This window comes from Sphaerulina musiva, assembly GCF_000320565.1.
Source record: "Sphaerulina musiva SO2202 unplaced genomic scaffold SEPMUscaffold_10, whole genome shotgun sequence".
NCBI classification, from domain to species: Eukaryota; Fungi; Ascomycota; class Dothideomycetes; order Mycosphaerellales; family Mycosphaerellaceae; genus Sphaerulina; species Sphaerulina musiva.
This window is the reverse complement of record NW_016017392.1, coordinates 477,510-503,063: the sequence shown is the minus strand read 5'-3', so window position 1 is coordinate 503,063 and position 25,554 is coordinate 477,510. Positions and strand designations below refer to the sequence as shown.

Below are 25,554 nucleotides of genomic sequence, written 5' to 3'. Positions count from 1 at the left end.
GGTATCGCACATATGGTATCATCATCCTATGGCGTATTTGCGGTCTCCATGGTCGGCGTTGTCACCGGTGATCGTGTTGTAGGCTAAGAAACGAGTAGAACTAGTCTGACTAGAGTTAATAAGTCCAGCGACATGCCCTACCAACCGGTATCTCGAGGAAGGGCAATCGATTGAGTCGCTACACGAAGGCACAAGAAGTGGTATCAAAGGATGTAGGAGGGCAGGTGAGGTCTATATAGACTTGGTGGACGAGACAGACGACCTTAATGGACCGACCACACACATTTCTACTTCGCGCGGATGTCGCCGGAAGTGGAAAGTTAGATGTGGCTCCGATTCGCCGTCTATTCTAGTCTGGTATCAGGTACATGTAATCACCATTCGCATTGACGACATCGTCGAAGCGCTGTGCATAGTCTCTCTGACAACCTCTTCGAAAACCATCTGTAAATCTGTTTTGATGGCACTCTGTAACTTGCCTTAAATGAAGTCACTACAGGGGAGTGGTAAGGTTACGTACCACTCGATGTTCGACGCAGTCAAACCAAGAGCAGATTGCTCATGTAGGGAGGGTGCACTGAAAATGTCAGTGAGCCGGGAGACGAGAGTGATAACACGCATATCACTTCTACCATCGCGAAAGTCCCACCTATATGCTAGCTGAGGCCTGGGTATAGTACTCCTCGCAGCTCCGATATGTGGTAGCATGAGCATCTTGTGGAGAGCTGTTGATCACTCCGCCGACAGCACAAAGAACACTTTGACAGGGACATGGATCCTATGTCTTGCCGTCTCGGAGAGGCCAGTTGCCATACCGTGCCGTGCCCAAAAAGCGCTCGCGGAACAGTCGTCCTACACTGAATACCGCCCAAGGTGTCCAGAAACTTGTCAGACGGGTAGCAGTTGACCATACTCATGAAATGATCCATTATGCACCTTGCTCTCCGCCTTCACCGCCATCTGACCAGACATTTCACTCTCGATCGTTCTTCAAGCTCTTGTCTTTCCTCAGACGTAGAATCTCCTCTTTCTTCTTCAACTCCTCGTAAGCACCATGATTCCACTCCTCCGTAATGTCTTCGGTGAAGATGACTGTCTCTTCGATAATATCGGCGGAGAATAAAAGCTTCAAGGTCGTCCTAGCCCTTGTTCTCGGGCTGGCAACAACGGGCGCGAGGCGGTGCGGGTCGATGAGTTTGCTTTTGCCTACGAGCAGTGCCGCGGTGGAAAACACCTGTGCAACGCCCTCTGGAGTCAGGTCAAGCTCTGTAAAGCTCGTGTAGCGACCAGACTTCGCCCACTCCGGTTCTCCTATAAGATATAGTCAACGGGCAGTGGATCTCTCAAGTCAAGCATGTTATGTACTGATAAGACCGAGAGATGTTCGGCATCGGCGACTTGGCGAGTGATTGTCATACAGGGAGGAGTAAATAAGGTAAGCCGGCTGGCAAGAGTCAAGGGGCAGGACGATCTGAAAGGACACTCGGAAGCCTCGGCGCGGATTAACCTCCGCTCCGGCTGGCCTTGAATACTTCCTATATATCAAGTACCTACCTACCTGCCTACCTACCTACCTATCCCTATAGGCTACCTTATCTAAGATTTAAAAGAGAATGACAAGAAGAAGAGAAGCCTAAGAACAAGGATAAGGACAAGGAGGAGGAGGAGGAGGAGGAGGAGGAGGAGGAGGAGGTAGAGGTAGAGGTAGAGGTAGAGATAGAGATAGAGATAGAGATACCTAGGAAAAATAGAGAAGCCTACGAAGAAGCCTACGAAGAAGCCTAGAAAGAAGCCTAGAAAGTATCGGTGCTTGGCATAGGACTAGTTTTCATGTTTTACCTAGTACACCGTACATATACCTATAGGTACCTCCTATAATTCATGTTAGGTACATATACCTAAGGCATCTTAACATACCTCCTACTACCGGGAGGTAAAAGGTATCTACCCTTTAGGAGGTACGGTCCTAATATTATATATACTATCCTACCTACCTCCTAGACCTTAATGTAGACTACTTAGCCGTATCGTACTAGCCTACTACTCCCCTCTCTAAACTAGTCCTCCGTCTCTACCTCCCTCTCGTCTACATAATTAATAATAGTGCTTTTAGTAGTCGTATACGCGTAATATATATCGACTCTATTCTTACTTCCTACTCCGGAGCTACTAGTCCCGCCCTAAGGACTGCTCGGATTATTTCGGTAATACGTATTAACCTAGCAGATTCTAGACTCTATTCGTTCTAACAGCTAATATGCTTCCGAAAGATCCTACGTCTAGACGGTAGTACCGAGCCCGAATTCGCTGTTATTCGTAAGTACGAGAGCTTCGTCTTCGGTAGTATACGAGGTAATAATAATAACTAGTCCAAACGCCTCTTCTCTCTAGATTCGGTACTCCTAGATAGTTTTAATACCTGTACGATATACAAGAACTATAGGTAGGTAGAAATAACCGGGGGTAAAGTCGAAGTCGTTAATAGTAGACCGTCCTAACATACGACTTCTATCCGCTACGATTTCTAGCCTAGTCGACTTAGCATCTTCGACTAATCTCGAGATATAATCGAATTGCTTCTATAAAATAATCGGTCCTATAGTCGACTCTAGATTCGTCGGCGCCCCTATCCGGCGACTAATTGACTCTGCTTTAGTTGCAATCTTCTCTACGAATAAGTCTATTACGAGGTAATATACGATAATTCGTGTCGCTACTATATATATCTGTCCGCTTGCTACAAAGGACGCAAAGGCTACCCTATTGACGGCGAGATCTAGGTTAGCGTTGCTAGTTACAATAACTAGCGCTTTGCCGCCTAATTCGGCTATAAACTTAGCTAGATTACCTCTAGCGACAGCGCCGATCGCTCTTCCTAAGGGAGTACCCCCTATAACATCGACCTTTTTAATTAGTAGATAGGATACTAGAGCTTTGCCGGTGCTTGCGCCGTACCTAGGCAGAATGTTGAAGACGCCGTCCGGCAAACCGGCCTACTTGAGCAGTTTTCCGAGTACGAGAGAGGTAATTAGAGTTAATTCGGAAGGCTTAAGTATTATACAATTGCCTACGGCTAGAGCTAGGGCGATTTTCTTGACTGCAATCAGAAGCGGGTAGTTAAAAGGGGTAATCTAGACAACTACTCCTAGTAGACGTCTATCTACCTAGTTGTATAATTTACTAGTAGTCGGTAGGACCGGTCGCTCCTCCGTCCGTATAAGTGCGGCATAGTACTTGAACCACTTTACTGTTATTTCTGTAATAAGCTATTATCCGGTATGCTATTATTATAGCGAACTTACCTACCTAATAACGGCACCTAGGCCTTTATCTCTCGGATAGTACGCCTAGTCTGCTAGACCTCTAATGCGATAAGATCGGGTAAGTTAGTAGTTAGCAGCTCTGCGGCCTTCTCTAGCATATCTGTACGATAGTAACGTTTCTATCTCGACTAGACACTAGAGCGAAATGTCTCGTAGGCTTTAGAGACGGCGTATTCTACATTAGCGGCACTAGCAGACTAGTACCTAGAGGGAGCATATTAGCGTTAATTCATCCTAGTCGTCGTTGTTAATACCGCCTAATTATATAGTACGAATATCCGTACTATAGATAGATCCTCGACGTATATCAATTCGCCGCTACCCGGGTAATCCTATCCGGCAATCTAGAGCTAGTACGGTTAAGCTATCTTCCTGCTCCTTTCCTACGCTAGAGGAAGGTAGATATTGCGTCGGGGCAGTAGATAGCTACGATAGGAACCGGTCGTTTGCTACGGAACATATTAATAAGAACTATATATGTACCTACTGTACTGTACCTACTATACTGTACCTAGGGAGGGAAGGTAGTACCGGTCGACTCGAGGCGAAATCGGAAATAGCCGATCGCAAAGATAGGCAGCGAAGAGACATTAAATTTATTCTTGCATACTATATATATAAATGATAATACTAGGCACAGCTGCGCCAAGAGAAACCGTATCGCGCCTCGGGCCGTAGTAAGTTAGTAATACGGGGCAGAGATGTCTAAACCTTAGTAAAATAGTAAAAGTAATTACTAATAAGTAATTACTTTTTACTAATCCCTTAGTTACTTTTACTTTTACTTTTACTTTTACTTATAACCTTTGAGGATTAGTAATTAGTAAAAGTAAAAGTAAAATAGTAACGATAATTTTACTAATCTAGGCTATATATACCTAATACCTATATATTTATAAAACATAAGTAGTTTAGGAGGAATATATAGTAAGTAGAGGATATATTATATATATAAGCTATCTATAGCTCTAATAGCCTTAATAGAATTATATTTATATAATATTAGTATATTTGATTAATATAAGAGATAGCTACTCTATATACTTATATACTAGTAGTATAGCATTTATCTATCTATTCTAGTTATAGATATATATCTATATCTATATCTATATCTATTCTATACGTTGCCGCTATTCTCTAAGGTATACTATATAATAATATAGTATATCTCTCTTACTACTATCTATACTAGAGTATTCTTGTCTTTATAGAACTTATATATATCTAGATAAAACTTAAGTATATTGTAGTATATTATATAAAACTAACTATATAAATAATATAAAGAAGTATAGAAACTATACTATACTATACTATACTATACTATACTATACTATACTATACTATACTATACTATACTATACTATACTATACTATACTACTTACGTTACTACTTACGTTACTAATTAGTAAATGTATTTACTAATTAGTATTACTTTTTACTTTTACTTTTACTTTTACTTACGACCTTCCGTTAGTAATTAGTATTAGTAACGTATTTTACTTATGACCTATATTAGTAAAAGTAAAAGTAAAAGTAATTACTAATTACTTATTTTAGAGTTTGGACATCACTGACACGGGGTCACGGGCAGGTATTGAGTTCCACCCCCCTAGAATTGGACATCATCCAAGAGTTCAAGACAAGCATCCAACTGTTCCAACATGTCAGAGCGCACAGGACGGCGGGCGAGCCGGTGAAATAGCAGCTGCTGGACCACTATCCAAATGACGGGTAGGCCCAAGTGCAAACATGACACCTCCTCTAGAACCCGATGTCGAGCTGGACGACTGGGAAGACAAGACTCTGCCTGCGACTCTGGACGATATAGCAGAAGGAGATGATCCACTGGCACCATCGAACAGTCTGAACAACACGCATCAGAACGAGACACTGCTGGATCAGAAGAATAAGCAGAAGAAGAAGAATACTGTATACCTGGATGGTCTCCGCGGACTGGCGGCACTGTTAGTCTACTTCTACCACCACGTCAGTTGGTACTTCGGTCCCACGGACGACATCATCAATGGCTGGGGCGCGAATGGAAACCACTACTTCTTCCAACTTCCGTTTATACGGCTCCTCCTGACGGGAGGAAATGCGGGAGTGGTTATCTTCTTCGTTCTGTCCGGCTATGTCCTTTCCTTGTCGCCTCTCCGCCAACTCCGAGATGGCCACGTCCAACAGACATATCGCGCCCTCATCTCCAGCGTCATCAGACGTCCCATACGTCTCTACCTCCCCGTCATCGGCGTGAGTGGGGCCTTTGTCATTGGTCTTCATTTACCTTTGGGACTCGCGCCTCAATTAGCGTGGCCGGCACCGAAAGAAACACTCTGGCTGGAGATGAAATCCTGGATGTATGAAGTCTTGATCGCGCTCCAACCTTCCACCAAACCGGATGTCCTCGCCCATTGGTTCATATATGATCCTCCCGTTTATACTATTCCCGTGGAACTCGTGGGTTCCTGTCTGATCTTCTCTGCTGTGGCCATTTCTGGACACGTCTCGATGAGAATGCGCGCCGTGGTGTATGGGCTCATGTATGTTGCTCTCCTGCTCATGTATCAATGGGCAATGGCATGTTTCATGGCAGGCATACTTCTGGCGATGAACGATCTGAAAGAACCAGTGCCGACCGCGCGAATGCAACTTTCGGCGCGAGCGAAGAAGACGCTGCATCATATTGCCTTCTTTTCCGGGTGGTATCTTCTGTGCCAAACGGCCGGCATGAGGGATACGCAAGTCTCCTCGGACACACCGGGATGGTGGCTTTTGACACAACTCATTCCTCCGATATACTATGATGACCCGGATAAGGAATACTGGCGTTGGTGGCATGTCTGGGGGGCCTTTCTAGTCGTCTATGGAGTGTTGAGAATCACCTGGCTGCAGCGATTCTTCGCGAGCAGGCCGCTGAAGTATTTGGGCAAGATCAGTTTTGCGCTATATCTGGTGCATGGCCCGATCATGTGGACGTTGGGCGACCGGATATACCGCTTTTTTGGACACATCACGATGCCTGAGATGACCACCATGTGGGACGAGAGATTTCCCATACCCGAGTTCGGCATTCATGGGTTTACCACCAGATTCCTTGTTGCGCAGGCTTTCATCCTCCCCCTCAACATTGCGTGTGGGCACGTCGGAACGGTTGTGTTCGATGCGCCCAGTGTCCGATTGGGAAGATGGGTCGTGGGGAGACTGGGGCTTGATCAAAAACGATAGCCTGTGTGATGATCGATGTACCTTGCATATCATGTATTATGTATACAGTCACCAGTATATAGGTACCTACCTTAAGGTATGTACTGTAATAATGTACCTACATTATATATAATACGTGTATTGTACCTTGATGTTTCCCATTCGTCGGCATGCGCAGGTACCATGTACCGACGCACGAGCATCAAGTGGGACTGACATCCCCGCGCCGCCCCTCCATCTGCAGTGGTGGATTTGATAGACCGGCTCGGCTTCTTCATCGGTCAACGTCGCCACCACTGACTGATTCCCGCCGCCTACATGTACCTGACCTCCTAGGAGCCAGCCCGCTAGACCAGCGAGAGACAGCCCGCTACCAGACTCTACATGTAGTCTCTCAATGTTCCGATCTGCCCGCACCGCCCTCGCCCTATCACCATCACACTTCCGTAGACCCCATATCGCTAGCAACCACGAGAGGAGCATCTCTTCGTGCCCGCGGCCGGGCATGCCCACCGACTTCGCCCGGAATGAGACGTCGCCGTCGTCATCATCATCATCACCATCATCATCATCGCAGAGGATGCAGCAGAGCAATGGCGTCGCCGCGGTGACGACGGACAAGGAGCATGTGTATCACGACCTCGGCGATGCGTGCAAGAATGTCCATGCCCGGGTCGACGCCTTTCTGCGCCAGGATGCGAAGAGTAACTCGCGGTTGAGACAGGTACAGCGCACGACGAGGGAGTCTTTGGACGTGATTGAAGAGGCATTGGAGAGATATAGGTGTGTTCTGCCGGAGCTCAGCAGCTCGCTGCGCGCGCTGCATATATGAGGAAGGGGGAAGGGGGTTGTGTGTGTGTGTGTGTGTGTGTGAGTGTCTGTACTGACTGATTGATGATCATCGTAGCCTCGACCACCTTTCCTTCAGCTACAACGGCGGCAAAGACTGTCTCGTCCTGCTCATCCTCTATCTCGCAGCCCTCCACACCCACTCCACCAAGTCCACCTCCTCCTACCGCCTCCCCTCGACTCTTCAAACTGTTTACATCGTCACACCCAACCCCTTCCCGGCAGTAACGTCCTTCGTCCATCACTCGGCCAAGAAATACCACCTCTCGCTCCAGCAATACCACAAGCCTATGCGAGAAGCCTTTGCATCTTACCTCCAAGACCATCCTCAAATCCAAGCCATCTTCGTTGGCACACGACGTACGGATCCCCATGGAGCGAAATTGACATCATTTGATCCCACGGATGGCGGGTGGCCCGAGTTTGTGAGGATACATCCGGTCATTGATTGGCATTATGCGGATATATGGAGTTTCGTGCGAGGGGTGGGAGTAGAGTATTGTGAATTGTATGATATGGGATATACGAGCTTGGGAGGGACAGATGACACGCATCCCAACCCGGCGTTGGCGATCAAGTCGAATGGGAGTAGTACTGATGATGATGAACAAGGCGTGGTGAGATATCGACCGGCATATGAGTTGGTGGAGGATGAAGAGGAGAGGTTGGGAAGGGATGGCAGACAATAATGTCATGATTGGACTCGTGAAGCGACGGGTGTGAGTTTCGGGAGATGTTGGTGGTATAGTATCGACAGGCAGAGATGCAGATCCTGCCTGGAATGTCCGATGTATGGAACGGAAGGGGTCAATGTTTTGATTCAGAACTGCCATTGATAGCATGACGATGATGCGAGGCCACAGCACAGCCCAATTTCACGGTGCAATGTATTTTCCATGGGCATTTTTCTGATACCTTCGCTTCTCCCAATCTCCACAATTCGTCCGCTCCGCCGCCGTCACACATGGGTTAGATCGGCCGTCGCTACGTTCATTGGGGTTTGTTGGCGCCGTGGGAGAGGGAGGGAGAGAGAGAAGCATAGAAAATCCCACGGGAAATAGGCAACCCTAAGGAAGGCCTCGTTCTCGAACCCTAAGGTAGATGATGACATCGGGTGATGGCATGTGTGTGTATCGGCAACGACTTCCGCATTGCGACAGGTGGTAGACTATGTACCTACCTAGGTACCTCTAGGCTCCATGTACTAACTCCTCGTGTGCTCGCCTTGTTTCGCCACTTATCAATAGTACATATGCCCCAGGGGACAGTCTCGAGTGTGCCACAACCACGGGCCTTTGCATGCCTACCTCTCAGGTTCATACCTTAGCCATCTTTTGGTATACATGTACTTACATGCGTCCGGCAGTCACGTACAGGTCCAGGTAGTGGTTCGAAAAGACTACAGGTACCTTACCTTCAGCATCCATCACCATGTCCCATCCAATCACATCCTCCCGCCGTCGCAGCCAGTCGCCCATTGCACCCACCACGTCTCGCAGCATCGGCGCCTCCTACCGCTCCCAGTCGCACCTTGCTGCCATTGCCATTGCCGAAGAGTCCATCTCCCGAGACCTCGAGGACGATGACTTCGCCGACGAAGACGCCGCCGACGACGGCAATGCCCTCAGTCGCGCACACACACACGATGTGCCCAGCTTGCGCGCCCACTCCATGGCCGGCTACTACAGACGCCCGTCGTACATCGCCCCGACGTCGAGACCGTTTCTGGGCTCACAGCAGCCGGAAACGTGCGTGCCGCTGGACCAAGACTGGGAGGCTGCCATTAGCGAGGAGAGGAGTCTGCTCCGCGACAACAACATCATTCCGCCCAAACACCCCCGGCGGAAGGACAGCAGACGAAAGAGCAGCGGCGGCGGCGGGCTTGTCGATACAGATGCAGAGAGGGCGGCGGCAGGAGGGCAAGCCACCGAGACTACCGCCCTTCTCGCCCAGCAGCAGCAAGGAGCCGACGACCACCACCACCTCTTCCTCCCGTATGGCGGCCAAGACAGCCCGGAAAACATCTCGAAGAAGTGGGAGGAAGCGGTGCTGAAGGGCCAAATTCAGACCACCTGGCAGCGCGAAATGAAGACTCTGGTCCGATACTCCGCGCCTCTGATACTGACTTTCATTCTTCAAAACAGCTTAACATTGACCTCGGTCTTCACCGTCGGCCACATAGGCAAGAACGAGCTCGGCGCCGTCTCCCTCGGGTCCATGACCGCCAACATCACGGGTTACGCCGTCTACCACGGTCTCGCCACATCATTAGACACGCTTTGCGCGCAGGCGTATGGTTCGGGCAAGAAGAAACTCGTAGGTCTCCAACTCCAGCGCATGGTATTCTTCCTCTGGAGCATCACGATTCCCATTGCCATCATCTGGCTGTCGGCAGAACAAATTCTCTCTGTGATTGTTCCGGAAAAAGAAATTGCTGTCCTGGCAGGACAATACCTGAGAGTACTGGTCATCGGTGCCCCAGGATACGCGGCTTTTGAGGCTGCAAAGCGATATGTGCAAGCCCAAGGGCGATTCGCCGCTACTCTGTATGTGCTGCTGATCGCTGCCCCCCTCAATGTTTTGATGCACTATCTGTTCGTCTGGCATTTTCAATGGGGCTTTATAGGCTGTCCAATCGCCGTGGCCATCACAGAATGTCTCATGCCCATCCTCTTATTCTTCTATGTGCGCTTCGTGGGCGGAATGGAATGCTGGCCTGGCTTCACACGCAAGGCATTCAAAAATTGGGGCCCCATGGTGCGTTTGGCACTTCCAGGACTCATTATGGTATTGGCCGAATTTCTTGCCTTTGAAATCCTGACATTGGCTTCTGCGAGAATCAGCGCCACGCATCTTGCCGCGAACACCGTGCTGCAGAGTCTATCTGTTCTGACATATCAGCTGCCTTTCCCACTTTCGATTGCGGCTTCTACACGCACGGCGAACTTGATCGGAGCTGGATTACCAGGCGCTGCCCAAGTGACCACCAAAGTAACGTTTGCTATCGGCGTGGTCCTGGGTGTCTTCAACGTGGTACTCTTGTCCTCTTTGCGCAACTACCTTCCCCGCCTCTTCTCCAGCGCACCGGACGTGGTCGCTCTAGCAGCCGCAACGCTGCCCGTCTGCGCGACATTCCAGCTCGTCGACTCACTAGCGGCCCAGTGCAATGGTATATTACGAGGTTTGGGCAAACAGGAAATTGGAGGTTATATCAACCTGTTCGCGTACTATGCCATCGCTTTGCCATTGTCTTTTGCTCTGGGATTTGGCTTGCATTTTGACTTGGTGGGTATCTGGATTGGCCCTGCCGTTGGTTTGGGAATAGTAGCTGCCCTCGAGAGCATTTACATATCGAGGACGGATTATCAAAAGGCGAGCGATGAGGCTGCGAAGAGGAATGCTGCGGATTAACGACCTCGCATATCTGACATGCAATCTTTCTTACATTCCCGTTTCAACGCCGCACAATGCTAGTCCCGGCAGCAAGCTCGGATTGTGGGTCGGATTGTAGACATATCATCATGAGAGATTATTGACTGGCAGGCCTTAGCGGTACGCCAGTCCGATATTCTCTCTCTCTTTCTCATTCATTCGAGCACCTTGATTTCTACTGCAAACATCGCAACATTGTCTTCCTAGAGACTGACCATGATGCAATTCTCTTCGAGAATCTGCAAATGGGTCGCCATATCCCTGGCGCTCGTGATATTGGCCAATGCTCAAACGTACACTCCTACGCAGACATGGAATATCGCAGCGGCTACGGGAGGCACAACAGACAATGTCGGATGCACGCTTGGCCTGGCGAACCAGGCCGATCCCAATGGATACTACGATGACCCTTACGGTGCGAGATACGCCATTCGTTGTCAACAAGACAGCAATGGGTTTGTGTACGACCAGGCTGGCACCTCTAATCAGGGGGTGTATGGTTGTTCGAAAGGTATGTATGGGAGCACTGACGGTCAGCCTGGCGCAAAGAACACTTACTGACAAGAGAACATCGATATGCAGGTTGCGATAACAGACCAACCTGTAGAGGATGGAGCTACATAGGGTACCAGACAAGTGCGCCCTCTACACTCCGAATGGGAGAGAGACCGTGTGCTAATCGTTCTTCACAGCTGGAACTTCCGGGGTTGGCAGGTGCTACTTCAGAATGGACCTTGGCCAGTTTTCCTCCAACTCCAGCGTTTACGCCGGTGCGCAACTTCTCAGCAATGGAACACCTCGACTTCCGTGCCCGTACTATAATAGCACCACCTTCATCGACAGCCAAGGCTATCCATGGCTGGTGCGCTGTGGGTTCGATATCTCGGCCTCCGACACAGGATCACCGCTGTATGGAGGCACGAACATGACGGATTGCATGATAGGTATGTATGAAAAGGCTCGCTCGTTCGCGGAGAAGTATCAAAGGTATTGCCATGGGCGGGGACATCTGTTGACTTTTATCAGGCTGTAACGGTTACCTCACCGCGACTAACCCTTGCACCATGTTCTCATACGTGTCTCCAAATGGTTATGACGTTCCGCCGGACAACGTCCCGGGCGCAATCGACTGCTACTTCAAGTAAGAAAGCTCACGGACAGCTCACGGACAGCTCGCCACGTGAAGACATCACACTGACATCGATTCACACAATAGATATGGTACCCCGTCCGAGTACGGGGGAGGCACGGTTAACGCCGCGTACGCTTCCAGAATAGCGGCGACCCCCGTGTTCACCACCACACGAGTGTCTTCCACCAGAACATCAGCGACTACCACCAGTAGACTCACGACCACCACCAGCAGCACACCAGTGCCTATTGCCAGCACACCAGTACCTGTTGCGAGCACACCAGTGAGCACACCAGTGCCTGCTGCGAGTACACCAGTGAACACACCAGTGCCTGCTGCGAGTACACCAGTGCCTGCTGCGAGTACACCAGTGAGCACACCAGTGCCTGCTGCGAGTACACCAGTGAGCACACCAGTGCCTGCTGCCACCACACTAGTGTCTTCGACTAGAACTACTTTGGTAATTACCCTCTGCGAAAGAAGCCGTACCTGGTACCTACCTAGTTCCCACCAGTGCTGACCCATGCAGGTACCATCCGCGCCATCTAGCCCTACGGCGAGCAGAGGTATGTGCAATGCCCTCCCTCGACTATTTGAAAGTGTTGCTGCGCTAACCACACCTCTTGGTTCCTTCAGCGCCTACAGCTTATCCCTCGCAATGTCAGTTTCTTTTCAGATCTGGACCGGTGAAGTTCTGTTATTAGTGAATGAACCTCATATAATACGTAACCTAGAGCAGTCTCCGCGGCGGTCATATCGTAATCAATTATCTTTGCGAGCTTTTGGAAATTCCACGTACCTCTCTGTGTCCAAGGGCGCGTTCATATGATGGTGAAGATTACACTGACATCACTGACCTGGCCGATCTATCATTGACGAGGCGACATCACGAGCAACACCAATAGATGAGATTCACACTCCCAAGGGCCACCAATATGCCGGCGTGAAAAGCTTTACCAACAGTGTCCTTGCAGTGTTGCCGGGTAGGATGTTCGGAACAACGAAATGCAAACCATAAGACTGCTGTGGTCTGGGGCTGACATGACCGTCATGACCGACATCCGAGTGAGATAGTAGCCAGAATGATAGTCAAAATGAAAAAGAGAGAGAAAACAATAAAAGTACAAGCTGAGTTGAGTAACAACCGGAAAATGAAAAAGAGAGAGAAAACAATAAAAGTACAAGCTGAGTTGAGTAACAACCGGAAAATGAAAAAGAGAGAGAAAACAATAAAAGTACAAGCTGAGTTGAGTAACAACCGGAAAATGAAAAAGAGAGAGAAAACAATAAAAGTACAAGCTGAGTTGAGTAAACAACCGGAACAACGAAACTGAATATACCCAGACCGTTACTTTCGTCGAGGTTTGAACTCGAGACCTTCAGTGTGTTAGACTGACGTGATAACCAACTACACCACGAAAGCTGCTTGCTTGATGACTAAGATCACCGTTTTAAAGTAAATAGATATCACGTTACAGAGTTCCTTGCATGCTTGGCAGGATGATATAGAACGAAGCAATCCAACGAATCCATCACTTATCAAGGACCGAGGTGGCAGCGGCACACTTGCAGAAATGAGTGTATACCTCTTTGAAAAGCGCAGCGGTCCGGGTAGTAGTATCTCCGCTCCGAAAGTTTGACGTCATATCAAAGAGAGAGCGTCTGAACGGAGACATGAAGTAAGGTACATGTATCTAGTTTTCGATAGTTCCGAGTTTTTCTACTATATCTAATCGTTGCCTCAGACACTTGATCGAACAAAGCATGTATCATAACTGGAAACTTTGAATTGCGAAGACTACTGTGAGAGTTACGTCATGTTTCTGAAAGCTCGGGCCGATGCCAGACCGAGCGCGTCAACAAAAATCCTTTGACAACTGCCAATTGAATGCGAAACTGATGCGCTCTCCAGTATCCAACATCAGCAGTTTCCGCAACAGCTTATGGTGATGTAGACTCGATGTCTCAATCTTGTCAATCAGCTGTTACCACCTGGCTCCTCGGAGTTGAGAATCAAGAGCCCTTCCAGAGCAGTCAAGGTCAGAAACGCAAGGCCGAAGCCACAGCAACCTCGCCTCGGAAGCGCTTCGCCAAAGGTCATAGGTACGTAGGACGTAGCAACAGAGCAGTACGAGTACGCGCGATACCTGCGTCAAAAGGACGAGGAAGAGGTCGTGCCGATGAGAGGATACCGCTCAACGATACGACACCCAACGCGCTACGCCTGCCGCGGAGGTCCTCGCGACGAAGAGGTGGTCGGGAATCACCTCATGAGGAACATGAAGCTTCGACAGGACCATTGCAAAACGTGCCTGAGCTCCCCGCCACGTCCTCCAGGCACAGTACCACCACTTCAGCCCGAAGTCGCTCCACCAGCCCTCGGAAGCTCACGACACTGGCAGCCCTCCCTGACCCAATCGTGTACGTGAAACAAGACCCGTATAGTGGAGAGCCTCAGCCGCCAGCTCATGTCCAGGACATGTGGGATCGCGTCAAAGACTACGCGCGTGGTCGACGGCTTCTGCCCCGTGCAATGCAAGAGGAAGTTCAACGTGATGACCGGCGCGATGAGTTTGGGCATGACTGTTGCTTCGATGATTCGGGAGTGAGACAAGAGCTTGGAGAGGCCCCACCACTGACACGCGTCGAGGAAATACGGCAGGACACCACGCGTTGTAAGAATCGGAAGACTGCGTCTGAAGACGTGTGGAACGACGTGAGCCATGTGCCTATCGGTCAGCTTGCTTGCAGATATTCAGCAGACGCAGCACATGTGCGCTGGCAGAACGTCAAGTCAGCGGACATTGCCCCGCGTGCATGCTTGTTACCGACGCCAATTGCGATGCGTCCCCCGGATGCTGCACGAGCCGACTATGCAATTGTCTTGGAGCCGACACCGCGTTTACAAGCCGCCCTACCTTTCCTCGAGCCACTTCCAGGGGCTGACGATCCAAGCTGGGCGCCGACCTTAACAGCAGATGTAATTCATTGCCCCTTTGCGTCAGTCATAGAAACGAAGAAGGATGGGGGTGATCCTCAAAAGGCTGAGTATCAGCTCGGTATTTGGGCCTATGCTATCTTCAAGCGGCTGCGGCTATTGCTGGAGGCAAACGGGCAAGCACAGCAGCCTCTGCCGTGTCTGCCCCTCTTCATAGTGGAAGGCGAAAGATGGGACTTCTACATTGCGTCTCAAGGTGCTGACGCAAAGACGGTACGATGACTTGTGCCTTGGCTACGAATATCGATGCTAACTTGGCACACAGGTCGTGTGGACTTTCGACGAGATCGGAAATGCTCTCTATCGCAAGGGAGTCTATCAAATTGTCGCTGTTCAGCAATTTGTCTGCCACTGGGCGCATACTGACTTTCGTGAATGGTTTGAGAAGCACTGCTTGCCACAAATCGATCAAGAGTAGCACTGATGCCATTTCCCATCTCGTAGCTCGTCGAACTTTGGACAACTTTGGACACATTAGTAGCCCTGAGTATCGATGAAATCTGATTCTGTTACAGTGCGCTCCTCGCATGGTATGTAAAGACATGAGCGCATCGAACAACACTGGCGTCAGCGGTGTTCGCAAGGTCGCCTCCTTCATCGAGCCATGTCTCCCTAGTCCGCCTCGAGCAGCATGTGTGTCGGCACAGGTTGCGTCTCGGTAGGTTGGACCCTAAAAGCTACCAGACTTTCTATGAATGCGATCTTTGCAAAAGAGCATGACATGATTCAAATTTCTAGAAAAGCGGAGCTCTGTTCTGCCTTCTGTAAGCATCAGCGGAAACACTATGTTGACATCCAGCACATTACTGATAATGCACCTGATGAGCAGACGGATCCTTCTTCTCAGCCCAGAACAGAAGTTCCTTGCGCTGATATCTACATGTATCATGCCATATTCGTCGCCGCCCAATTGAAGTAAGAGACTCACCCTGAAGTTTTACGATCCGATGGCTCGTTTCCTGTACCTATATCCGACTGCAGATCCGGGGGCGTCCTTCTCCTAGCGGCAAATCGAACTATATACTTAAGAACCTATACAGCTTGATCTTGTTAGTAACTTTATTTAGCCCTAGAAAGTTATAATAGTTATATTTACCTCTAGAATTCTCCTTCTTAGCCTCTCTTAGAACTACTATTATAATTGCTACTATTCGTTTTAAAATACTAAAGTTAGAGCCTACTATATAGTCGATAAGGTCTTTGTTAGTCCGTTTCGATTCCTAAAGCTCTTTTATAAGGTCTCCTAGTCTTGTTCGAAACTAACCGAGATGTTGTCTATTTTGTAATTTATAATACGGGCTAGTAATCGTCTTATATAGAGTCTAACATTAGCCTAAGAACCGAAACTAGGAATCTAGCCCTCGGTTGTATATAAGTTATATATAAAGGTAGAAAGATCTTATATATAGGTAGATTCTTTGCTTCTATACTAAAGATGTTTAGCGTCGGCTATACGTTAATAGTAGCTCTCTTCTATACTAGCTACTATCTCTTTAGTATATACTTATATCCCTTGTTTAAAGAGTACGGAAGGAAGTTATAGGTTACGAGAGCTAAGTTCGATAGAAATATATAGCTCTAGATACTAGTAGACTATATTAGGATAAGATTAGTATTATGTTAACGGAGCTTTATTATTGTTAACCTTAAACACTATATCGTTTCTACCTATAACGACGCCTAAAATTACCTATATCGGTTCTAAGCCCTAGCCTATCGATACTATACCCTTGGAAACTAGTATTACTATATCTAGTAGAGACACTCCCCTTCCGCCGTTTCGACAATAGTTAAAGTATAGAGGAGACGTAGTCGGACAGACAGGAAGCTTATCTTATACCTCTATTAATCTTAGCTATCGCTAAACCCCTATTAGAACGGCCTCCTACGTACTCGGAGGTAGATAGTATCTGTATATTAAAGCAACGGATGTACTTTTAGATATAATATCAAACCTCCGGATAGCTTCTATATAATACTATAGACAGTATTTAATAGTATTACTACGCTAGAGGACTCTTAGCCTACGCCTATTAACTATAGCAAGATTAAGATCTTTACTAACCTACTCTCTAGCAAGAGTTATAGTACTATAGTTGTTAACCGTTGTACTAGTTACGTTAGTATTAGATACTAGTTAAGCGATCCTACAACTCCCGATAGCTTAATTAACGGAGCAATAGTCGATCTTAGCAAGGACCTTTAGCGATACCTATATAGTAGTAAGTATAATATATATAATATTGTATATAAAGGGCAAATTTATATAGGGTAGGACGTTCTGCCGGAAAAGCTACTCGAACCCTATTGTTAGTAAGATCTAGTATAACTCTGCCTAGATATTGTCTATATTATAGACTAGAATCTAAGTAGGTTTAATTTAGTAGATTTTAAAAGAGGAACTAAGGGTAAAGTCCCTTAAGTAGTAGGAATACTACAGGTATGTAAATTAGTAGAAGAGAAGTACTTAACTATAGCAAATAGAATGTCTACTAGTATACTGCTCGAACCTCTACTAAAATATAATTTTGTATGCTTTTTAGGAAGATAATAAGACACTACGGTCTTCCTTCTCTTATATATATTGTACTTTCGAGGATTAAACATCGTAAACTTTATACTTCTATAGAAGAGTCAAATTAGGTTATCTAAGTAATAATAGAAATAGGGTTTCCCTTTCCTTATACTATTAAACAAATTACGTAAGCTCTTTTGTATTGCAAGACTTCTTTTAAAGTATTCCAATTTCCCTAGACGCGCCGTAGGCTTACTAATAGTCTCTTTATACTTTCGCTGCCTAATATGTCTTTCCCTATTATATATCGCTTATAATTGGCACGGAACGACCTCCCTAGCCTTCCGAAGCGTAGCGTAGGTTAGGCGTAGGAGGGGAGTAGAGGCTAATCAATCTATAGAATAGGGCTAGAAATCCTAGAGAGCGTATACGCTGATTAGCGCGATCTTTATTAGTAGGGCGCGCTAAATCTACTAGACCCAATACGTTACTACCTTAAAAAAAAGCCCGCCGTAGGCGCAAAGAAAAAAAGCTCTATATAGTAGCCGCTAGAGGCCCCTCTACGCAGTTCCGTAGCGAAGCGAAGGACTACTGTCTTTCCCTATTATATATCGCTTATAATACTAGGATAGGCTAGTTGTAAGGCGTAGTATAGGATTAGTATAGTATTCCTTGTTATAACTCTACTATAGTAACTCTATAATTTTAATAACAGGTCCCGGATCTGCTTATATTATAGGTAAGGTACAGGCTACAAGATAAATAGGAGCCGTATTAGAGGTACGGTACTTCTCCTATAGGTATAGAGATAGATATTAGATAATAACCGACTTTGTTAGAGGAAAGCTATCTTATCTAATATGTTTCCAAAACCTCTAGTATATAGCAGATCTAAATAAGATTGCTTGTATAGCTAGAAGAGTTATGTCTAAGGGTAATTTCCTTACTCCTTAGAGAGGCGGTTTTTATAATAGAAGCCTTCGGCCCCTACTCCTCGGCTTTATACTCCTACTGTCTTCGTATCCTCTTAATTCTAAAGCGCTAGAATATAAATGCTATAACTCCGAAAAACGTTACCTCTTCTAGAACGCCTCCTATTATTATACCTAGATTTGTCTTATAGAATTAAGAGACTAGGTCTAGATCCTTAATATACGTCGTATAGCTATATGCTAAACAATCTTATAGAACTAAAGAGTAGATCTTATCTAGACGATAGCTAGAACAGACTAGCTTCGAGCAGTATAGATATCGTATACCGCTAGACTATATATTAAGAGGTCTAGGTCCGGTCCTAGAATAAAGTTAGTCCGTAGGCGTTATAGCTAAGTATCGTTATATAGAAGGAGCGAATTTGTACTAGGATTCGTCTACTACTAACCTTATATTAGATCTTAGTTGCCGACGATTTACTTCTAGAGAAGGATAGCTTGTAATTAAAGTATAGATTTAATATACAAGTTTAGCAATTTGTATCGTTAATTTATAGGAACTGATTCCTAATCGTAAAAATTATATATATATTAAGAAATCGTTGTCGGAACGGCGAATGCCTTAAATACATAAACTAACAATTATACTTTAAATTTCTAGAAACGAACCGACTAGAACGGAGAAATCTATAGGATCTATAAAGAAGTATATAGGTAGGATCCTAGTCGAGAATAATTAGTCTAATCTTATAGAGTAGTAAAAGGAGTAGAAGACCTACTATAGTTATATACTCCGATTAGATAATCTTTGTTACTAAAACGGCCGATAGAGCTATAGGACAGGTAGCAACATTCTATAATTAATACTATTATTAATCTTTTTAGAGCAAGTTTGTCTAGAACCTATATTCGGCTTCCTAGAATAATAGGAAATAATGTTAGGCTACTAACTATATCCAGATACCTATATACTTAGCGCCTAAGTTGAAGCTACAACCTAGTACTACATGCCTACAATTTTGTACTTTTACAAACATATAACCAACTATACTACAAAAGCTGCTTGCTTGATGACTAAGATTGCTGTCTTGAAATACATAGATATCGCGTTATACAGTTCCTTATATACTTAGTAGGATGATATAGAACGAAGCAATCTAACGAATCCGTTACTTATCAAGGACCGAGGTAGCAGCGGCACACTTGCAGAAATGGGTGTATACCTGGTAAGATGTCCACTTGACGGCCCTGAGGTGAAGTAACCCGCCAGACAAATCTGCCACTCTCTCAGGGGGACGACCGAATCGTTACAGAAGTGAGTTTGTTGTCAAGATGCTGACCGCCATAGATCGCTCCATCCCCCCGAGGAAGACGTGTTTGCGACGCCGCTACAGCATCCTGTATACGTGCCTTTTCATGACTGGTGTCAGCAGCATCTCTCGCCATACCAAGCAAAACATTGTGTCCGATGCAGGGCAGATTCCTCGGACTCCATGAACGCGACCTGCACTCATCTCGAAGCCGCTCCGGGGTGTTGTCGAGGGACAAAGGATCATACTGAGTCTGACTCCCCGCTGAGAGCCACCGGGATCGCTGCAGCTGTACCAATGTCAATTGCTGCCAACGCCCTAGGGCGGAGCGTACGTGGGTCGCACGCATCTCATGTGCACCTTTTTCCCGTCTGTTGATGCGCCAGATTCCATGTCGCCCCCTTTCATCGTGGGCTTCACTTTCACTGGCAAACAGATTTCGGACACTATCTCATGTTCTTCGGCCCGACGAGGCGTCTGCCATCGGCCCGCACAGACTGGGGCACGGATTGGTTATCTTTCTTTCCACAGCTTCTTCTGCCTCCGGAGGTACCTCCTATGCATTGCTGCGTCCTCGATGTGCTGCTGATACAACTTGGTATATGCTCTCTCTCTAGCATCTCTCTCTAGCAGCTCTCTCTAGCATCCTTCCAGCCCCGGTTCGGCATGCTCGCTGCAGCTGGCTGGTCTCCTTGTGCCAGATGTCATGACAGGTTGTTGCCGGCCAAATCCCCCCTCCCCCTCGCAAGTACACGGCAGATGCTCGTTTCACCGTGCTAATCGGGCAGTATACAGTTCCTGTGAAGACGGCAGCTCGAAAGCACAATCCCTTGCGCTCTCATCGACTGCGGAACATGAACTTTCCCTCCGGTGCCTACGCTCATGGCTGCATTGACCACGAGATATTCTGCTGGTGAAGCGACACGAGGACTATAATTACCTGTCAAGCTACCCGCAGCCCGGGCGTGCAGAGCACGCTCTTTCACAGGACGACGCCAGATTGGCCCGCCTTGGCTCGCAGTGTTGGTGTCATGCATTGCTTTCGGTTTCAGGATGAGAAAGGCTGATGTGAGAGAGCTGTGACTTCGGTGTTCATGTTGCCCTGCCCACGGCTTGCTTGCAATGGAGAGAGACGTTGCACGATCACGCGCCTGAATCTCTATTGCTGCACTTCACTGCATGAGGAGCGTTATGTCCGCGGACTTGGCAAGCCGCATGGCTTGGTCATTCTTGGCCGCAGCAGAAGGATCAACACTTGTGCAGCAAACGAGTTCATAGGGGCTTGCACAGCCTTGATGTCCAAGGCCGGACTCGTCATCGACACTCCTTTGCCACCAGTATTGCATGCACGCACATGTTCTTCTCTGGGAATATATGAGACAGACGTGCTGCCAACATGGATTCCTAGTAGTCCCTCTGTAGTCCGGAAAGACACAAGATGAGGTTCCCGGCAGCATCAACAGCCGTTTTAGCGACAGCAGCGCTTGGCGTTGAAGGAATCCACTTCTCGAAACGATCCGGAAGTGAGGCGAGAGTGGTTCACCAGCACATTCGAAGAAGGGAAGTGGCAAATCCCGTGGCCAACGATCGAAGGAGATGGCATACGAAACGACAGTCGGGGACCGTGAACGTTCCATTACAGAACGAAGTCCTTCTGTATTACATGAACATCACAGTTGGAACTCCAGAGCAACAATTCAGAGTCCACATCGACACTGGCAGCTCGGACTTATGGCTCAACACAGCCAGCAGTGCATACTGCTCATCCATATCAGAACCATGTCGAGGTGGGACGTACGATGCCAATAGCTCGAGTACATACTCGTACGTCAATTCTGGCTTCGAGATCGCTTATCTTGACGGGTCAGAATCGGAAGGCGATTATGTTACAGACACGGTGCGCTTTGAGGGAGTTTCATTATTGGACCAGCAATTCGGGGTGGGATACATCTCGTCAACCGAGGACGGTATTCTGGGCATTGGCTACGTCTCCAATGTGGCATCAGCAACTTCACAAGGGGAAGGGATATACAGCAATGTTCCGACCAGCCTTTTGAACTCTGGTTATATAAGTACTCTGGCTTATTCTATGTGGTTGAACGATTTGGATGCCGCTGAAGGAGACCTCTTGTTCGGAGGTGTCAACACGGAGAAGTACCAAGGAGAACTGGAGACGATTGGCGTTGTTCCATATGAAGATGGCGTGTACCGTTCACTTACGATCCCACTTGCTAGTGTTCAAGTCACAGGGAGTGAGTCGTCCATCCCTCGCGGCGAAGAGATTTTTGTTGCGCTCGACTCTGGATCCAGCCTAACATACTTGCCTTTCGACCTGACTATCAGCATCTACAATGCGCTTGGTGCACGTTACAGCAGGACCGAGCAAGTCGCATTTATTGAGTGTGACAGAGCAGACGATGCTGCGACACTGGACTTTCAATTCACCGACCAAAAGACGATACAGGTCCCTTTCAACGAGTTGGTCATTCCTTACTCTCGCAACCTATGTGTCCTGGGCATACTGCCGTCTGATGAGCTTTATATTCTTGGCGACACTTTCCTTCGATCAGCATACGTTGTCTACGATCTCGCGCGCAACGAGATATCTCTTGCTCAGACCGTCTTCAACAGTACCGAGGATAACATTATCGAGCTGACAAACAGTACCCAAGTGCCGACCGAGGCTGGGAATGGGGGAGAGACGATTGCAGCAACGGCAGAGGGCGCGGAAAATACTGGATCGCCAGGTGAGTCATCTTCCATCGTCGTCGCTTCATCTTTATTGATGGTGTCTTGAGCAACGGGAGAGACGAGCTCTGCAGAGATAAGCAACTACTAACCCATCAGTCACAGGGGGTGTAGGAGGAGGAGGATCTGAGTCCGTAGATCAATCATTCGGGGTCAGCCTGCGTGTCTCCGGATTGGCATTGATTGGGGCTTTTATCAGCGGCATACTTCTTACATCGTAGGTCTTTGTTGGTAGCACTCAAGCACTGGCATAGCATACATAATGACATATATGTTGGCAATGTACCTGATCTTTACCTCTTACCTCTTTCCACCTTATTCTCCCTTCAACTGGTGATGGTCAAACGTGGCCAATCTAGCTCGACTTGCGACATCAGCGCCCATTTCAGCACATATGCGGCGTTCTAGCCCCCGAAAGCGGAGGCGGGCGGGCTCTGCAAGAAGGCGCGCGCCACAGATGCCACCAGGTAGTTGAAAAACCGGTCACCCACCAACGACAACAGCCGTGTCGTATTTTCTTAGGAACTCTCTAGAGGTCTCATTTCTATAGTCTTCTAGTTTCTAGAGGTGCCTTACTGAAGAAAGCTCTCTAGGTGTCTCGTTTCTGTAGTTTTCGTACTATTGATTTGCTAGCTTTCCTATAGTTTCTAGAGATGCCTTACTACTCGTAGTATTGATAGGCGACAGATTGTTTAATAAGAAACATAGTCTTCTATGATATAGATAGGTATATATTTCATTTGCCTATTCAGATGCCTTTCGGCGTATATAGGTCTGATTCTATATAGGTATATCTAGGTACAAAACTAGCTTTATAGCTGATAAAAATCTTGCCTTGCTCCTAACTACCTAGTGTTGCTCTTTATAATCTCGATCTTTACTTACTTTAGAGTACAATAGGGGTATAGTAATTACCCTTTAACTACCTTGCGTACAACTACTAGATAACAGACTTGAATTAATAAGTAATATAGATTCGAATATAGGGACCTAATAGCTACTTATGACTAGGAACACTTAGGCAACTGACCTCGCTAGAAGGGACAATAAATGAACAGAGCTTGCCTAGCTAGCCCTATCTCAGACTAGTAGGATATACACCCTATAAAGAAGCTCAAGACAATAAAAGAACAAATCAATATAACTGAATTGTACATAATACCTAAATAGGGGTATAGGGGTTTGTAAATCTATATTATAAGGGTAGTAGAGACAAAATTAGAATTATTACTAATCTAATAGTACTAAATAGCCTAATATGATATTAGAACTGTAGAACTAAGAACTTAAGATACCTAAAAAGGGGATAGAGATAGATAGAGATATATACGTATAATCTAGTTTCTACTAGTAGGTAAATCTGAAGAATATACGAATATCAATCTTTAAGCCTAAAATTTATAACTATCTAGAGACTTATTATGGAGGAGTTTCAAAGGCAGAAACTAACCTAGTAGCGACTAACTTAATATATACGCTAGTACTGCCAGACGTAGAAGCGAGAGAACCGAGCTAATTATAGGCTAGAGAAAGAGATAGACTTAGTATAGGTAATAATAGCGAACAGGGCGTAAATCGCTCTAAAGTCGACGAAGAGGCAGTCTCTAGTAATATCGAAACCGAAGACGAGAGCCTAGCCGCCTCTACTATATACTATAAAATTCCTGAACCCTGTATCTAGCGCTTCGCCTCTAAGTTAGATACCTATCAAAATATCAACGCGTACGGAAAGCAATATAGCTTTAGCTAGAGAAATGATAGTAGTAGGAAGTATAACAACAATAAGCCGCTACAGGTATAGAAGTATACCCTTAAGTACGCGATACTTGACCGTAAGCCGTTAAAGAAGAGGCATACGGACTACTAGGCGGCAATAAGTATTTACGCGCTAGATAAGGACTGTCCTTTACCCTTAGAGTAGACATTCTCGCTTAGTAATTATACAAAGTACAACTATCTTAGTATCTTTACTTTCTTGATAAAGATATACATAAAAATATAAGTAGGCGATTATACTATTAACGAAGAGAACCGGTTAAAATAATATGGAAAACTCTAAGTAGCTAGCGCTCCTACTATACTAGAAGCCGACTATAAATCTATAGAATCCTAGAATATAGGACTATAATATCATTAGAACCAATTTAATTTAGTCTATCTACAATTCCCTACTCTATAGCTACCTAGGCCGGGACGCGATAGCCTATATCCTCGGACGGAATTTCTATTAGCTATTACAATCTCGATAGGTCTAGCAATTCCTTGCGATTATTATAGGAGAAATAAGGTATAGAGAGAGTACGAATATATTCTCCTCTATCCTCTATCGGTCCCCGACCGGGAAATCTCGATAGATTTCATAACAGACTTACCTAATTCCGAGGGGAACGAGAGCCTCTATAATGTACCTCTCCCTATAGTATAATCTAACGATACTATACTAGCATCCTCGGAGAGAGCGGTAATGTTTATAGAGAAGATTACTACAACATACTACGCTAATATAGTAGAGGCTGTCTAGAAATAGGAGGGGAACGCTAATAAGAGGAGAACTCCTACCCTACTTTACTACAAAGAAGACAAAGTATAGCTCGACCTCCGGAATTATATAACTATATACCTAAAGAAGAGCCTAGATACTAAATACGCAAAATATACTATTAAGAAAGTCCTATCCCTAGTTTCTATACGATTATCTAGGATCCCTAGTAATATTTACCTAGTGTTTTATACCGACCTCTTAAGATCGGCCGCCTAAGACCCCTTACCTAAATAGGAATCTAACGATATTATATAAAGAAGAGTAGATAGAGGAAATCTTAAAGGGAAGGGACGTAAAGTACTTGTCAAGTAGACCGGATATTAAAAGCCTACTTAGGAACCCTTAGAGTATATATATAGTAGATATAGCGGCTCTTAATACCTATAAGCCGAAACATAGCAATATATAAGCTATAGACAGCCTAAAGGAAAAACAGGAAATGTAATCTAAGAGATATAGGCAAGTAGAAAAGGCTAGAAGCGCGAAGACTACGTAGGCTATATAAAAAAAAACAAAGGAAAACAGACGTTAGGAGTAAGATATATTTGATGAAAAAGAGGGA

The 25,554-nt window shown here is 46.4% G+C and overlaps 7 protein-coding genes and 1 non-coding gene across 8 annotated transcripts; 6 read left to right on the top strand and 2 right to left on the bottom strand.

Annotated features, from left to right (window-relative positions):
• Positions 1-973: 973 nt before the first annotated feature.
• On the bottom strand, positions 974-2,545 carry SEPMUDRAFT_120200 (uncharacterized protein; the record flags this gene model as incomplete). Its single annotated transcript, XM_016901580.1, has 2 exons — positions 974-1,311; positions 2,539-2,545. 2 exons carry the CDS (start codon positions 2,543-2,545, stop codon positions 974-976), a joined length of 345 nt encoding a protein of 114 aa, XP_016757463.1.
• Positions 2,546-5,079: 2,534 nt separating this feature from the next.
• On the top strand, positions 5,080-6,570 carry SEPMUDRAFT_166069 (uncharacterized protein; the record flags this gene model as incomplete). Its single annotated transcript, XM_016908199.1, has 2 exons — positions 5,080-5,103; positions 5,245-6,570. 2 exons carry the CDS (start codon positions 5,080-5,082, stop codon positions 6,553-6,555), a joined length of 1,335 nt encoding a protein of 444 aa, XP_016757462.1. The 3' UTR covers positions 6,556-6,570.
• A 544-nt stretch (positions 6,571-7,114) lies between these two features.
• On the top strand, positions 7,115-8,072 carry SEPMUDRAFT_51707 (adenine nucleotide alpha hydrolases-like protein; the record flags this gene model as incomplete). Its single annotated transcript, XM_016909200.1, has 2 exons — positions 7,115-7,317; positions 7,442-8,072. 2 exons carry the CDS (start codon positions 7,115-7,117, stop codon positions 8,070-8,072), a joined length of 834 nt encoding a protein of 277 aa, XP_016757461.1.
• Positions 8,073-8,692: 620 nt separating this feature from the next.
• Positions 8,693-12,715, top strand: SEPMUDRAFT_151403 (MATE efflux family protein). The gene is made up of 7 exons (XM_016906797.1): positions 8,693-11,326; positions 11,398-11,451; positions 11,508-11,759; positions 11,842-11,956; positions 12,032-12,407; positions 12,477-12,513; positions 12,584-12,715. The coding sequence occupies exon 1, from the start codon at positions 8,815-8,817 to the stop codon at positions 10,792-10,794; it is 1,980 nt and encodes a 659-aa protein (XP_016757460.1). The 5' UTR covers positions 8,693-8,814; the 3' UTR covers positions 10,795-11,326; positions 11,398-11,451; positions 11,508-11,759; positions 11,842-11,956; positions 12,032-12,407; positions 12,477-12,513; positions 12,584-12,715.
• A 581-nt stretch (positions 12,716-13,296) lies between these two features.
• Positions 13,297-13,370, bottom strand: SEPMUDRAFT_t68. Its single transcript has one exon. It is a non-coding gene; the product is annotated as a tRNA-Val (tRNA).
• A 347-nt stretch (positions 13,371-13,717) lies between these two features.
• SEPMUDRAFT_151402 (uncharacterized protein) lies at positions 13,718-15,377 on the top strand. Its single transcript, XM_016906796.1, has 2 exons — positions 13,718-15,158; positions 15,211-15,377. Exons 1-2 carry the CDS (start codon positions 13,908-13,910, stop codon positions 15,361-15,363), a joined length of 1,404 nt encoding a protein of 467 aa, XP_016757459.1. The 5' UTR covers positions 13,718-13,907; the 3' UTR covers positions 15,364-15,377.
• Positions 15,378-15,487: 110 nt separating this feature from the next.
• SEPMUDRAFT_120195 (uncharacterized protein) lies at positions 15,488-15,864 on the top strand (the record flags this gene model as incomplete). Its single annotated transcript, XM_016901579.1, has 2 exons — positions 15,488-15,603; positions 15,684-15,864. 2 exons carry the CDS (start codon positions 15,488-15,490, stop codon positions 15,862-15,864), a joined length of 297 nt encoding a protein of 98 aa, XP_016757458.1.
• Positions 15,865-20,444: 4,580 nt separating this feature from the next.
• SEPMUDRAFT_151401 (acid protease) lies at positions 20,445-22,727 on the top strand. Its single transcript, XM_016906795.1, has 2 exons — positions 20,445-22,449; positions 22,556-22,727. The coding sequence occupies exons 1-2, from the start codon at positions 21,141-21,143 to the stop codon at positions 22,669-22,671; spliced, it is 1,425 nt and encodes a 474-aa protein (XP_016757457.1). The 5' UTR covers positions 20,445-21,140; the 3' UTR covers positions 22,672-22,727.
• The last annotated feature ends 2,827 nt before the right edge of the window (positions 22,728-25,554 follow it).

Excerpts from the sequence above, each read along its gene's own strand:
- SEPMUDRAFT_151403 (XM_016906797.1), top strand. The coding sequence starts at position 8,815 with ATGTCCCATCCAATCACATCCTCCCGCCGTCGCAGCCAGTCGCCCATT.
- SEPMUDRAFT_151402 (XM_016906796.1), top strand. The coding sequence starts at position 13,908 with ATGTCTCAATCTTGTCAATCAGCTGTTACCACCTGGCTCCTCGGAGTT. Across the intron at positions 15,159-15,210 it reads AAGGTGCTGACGCAAAGACG|GTCGTGTGGACTTTCGACGA; the intron begins GTACGATGACTT and ends CTTGGCACACAG.
- SEPMUDRAFT_151401 (XM_016906795.1), top strand. The coding sequence starts at position 21,141 with ATGAGGTTCCCGGCAGCATCAACAGCCGTTTTAGCGACAGCAGCGCTT. Across the intron at positions 22,450-22,555 it reads GGAAAATACTGGATCGCCAG|GGGGTGTAGGAGGAGGAGGA; the intron begins GTGAGTCATCTT and ends CATCAGTCACAG.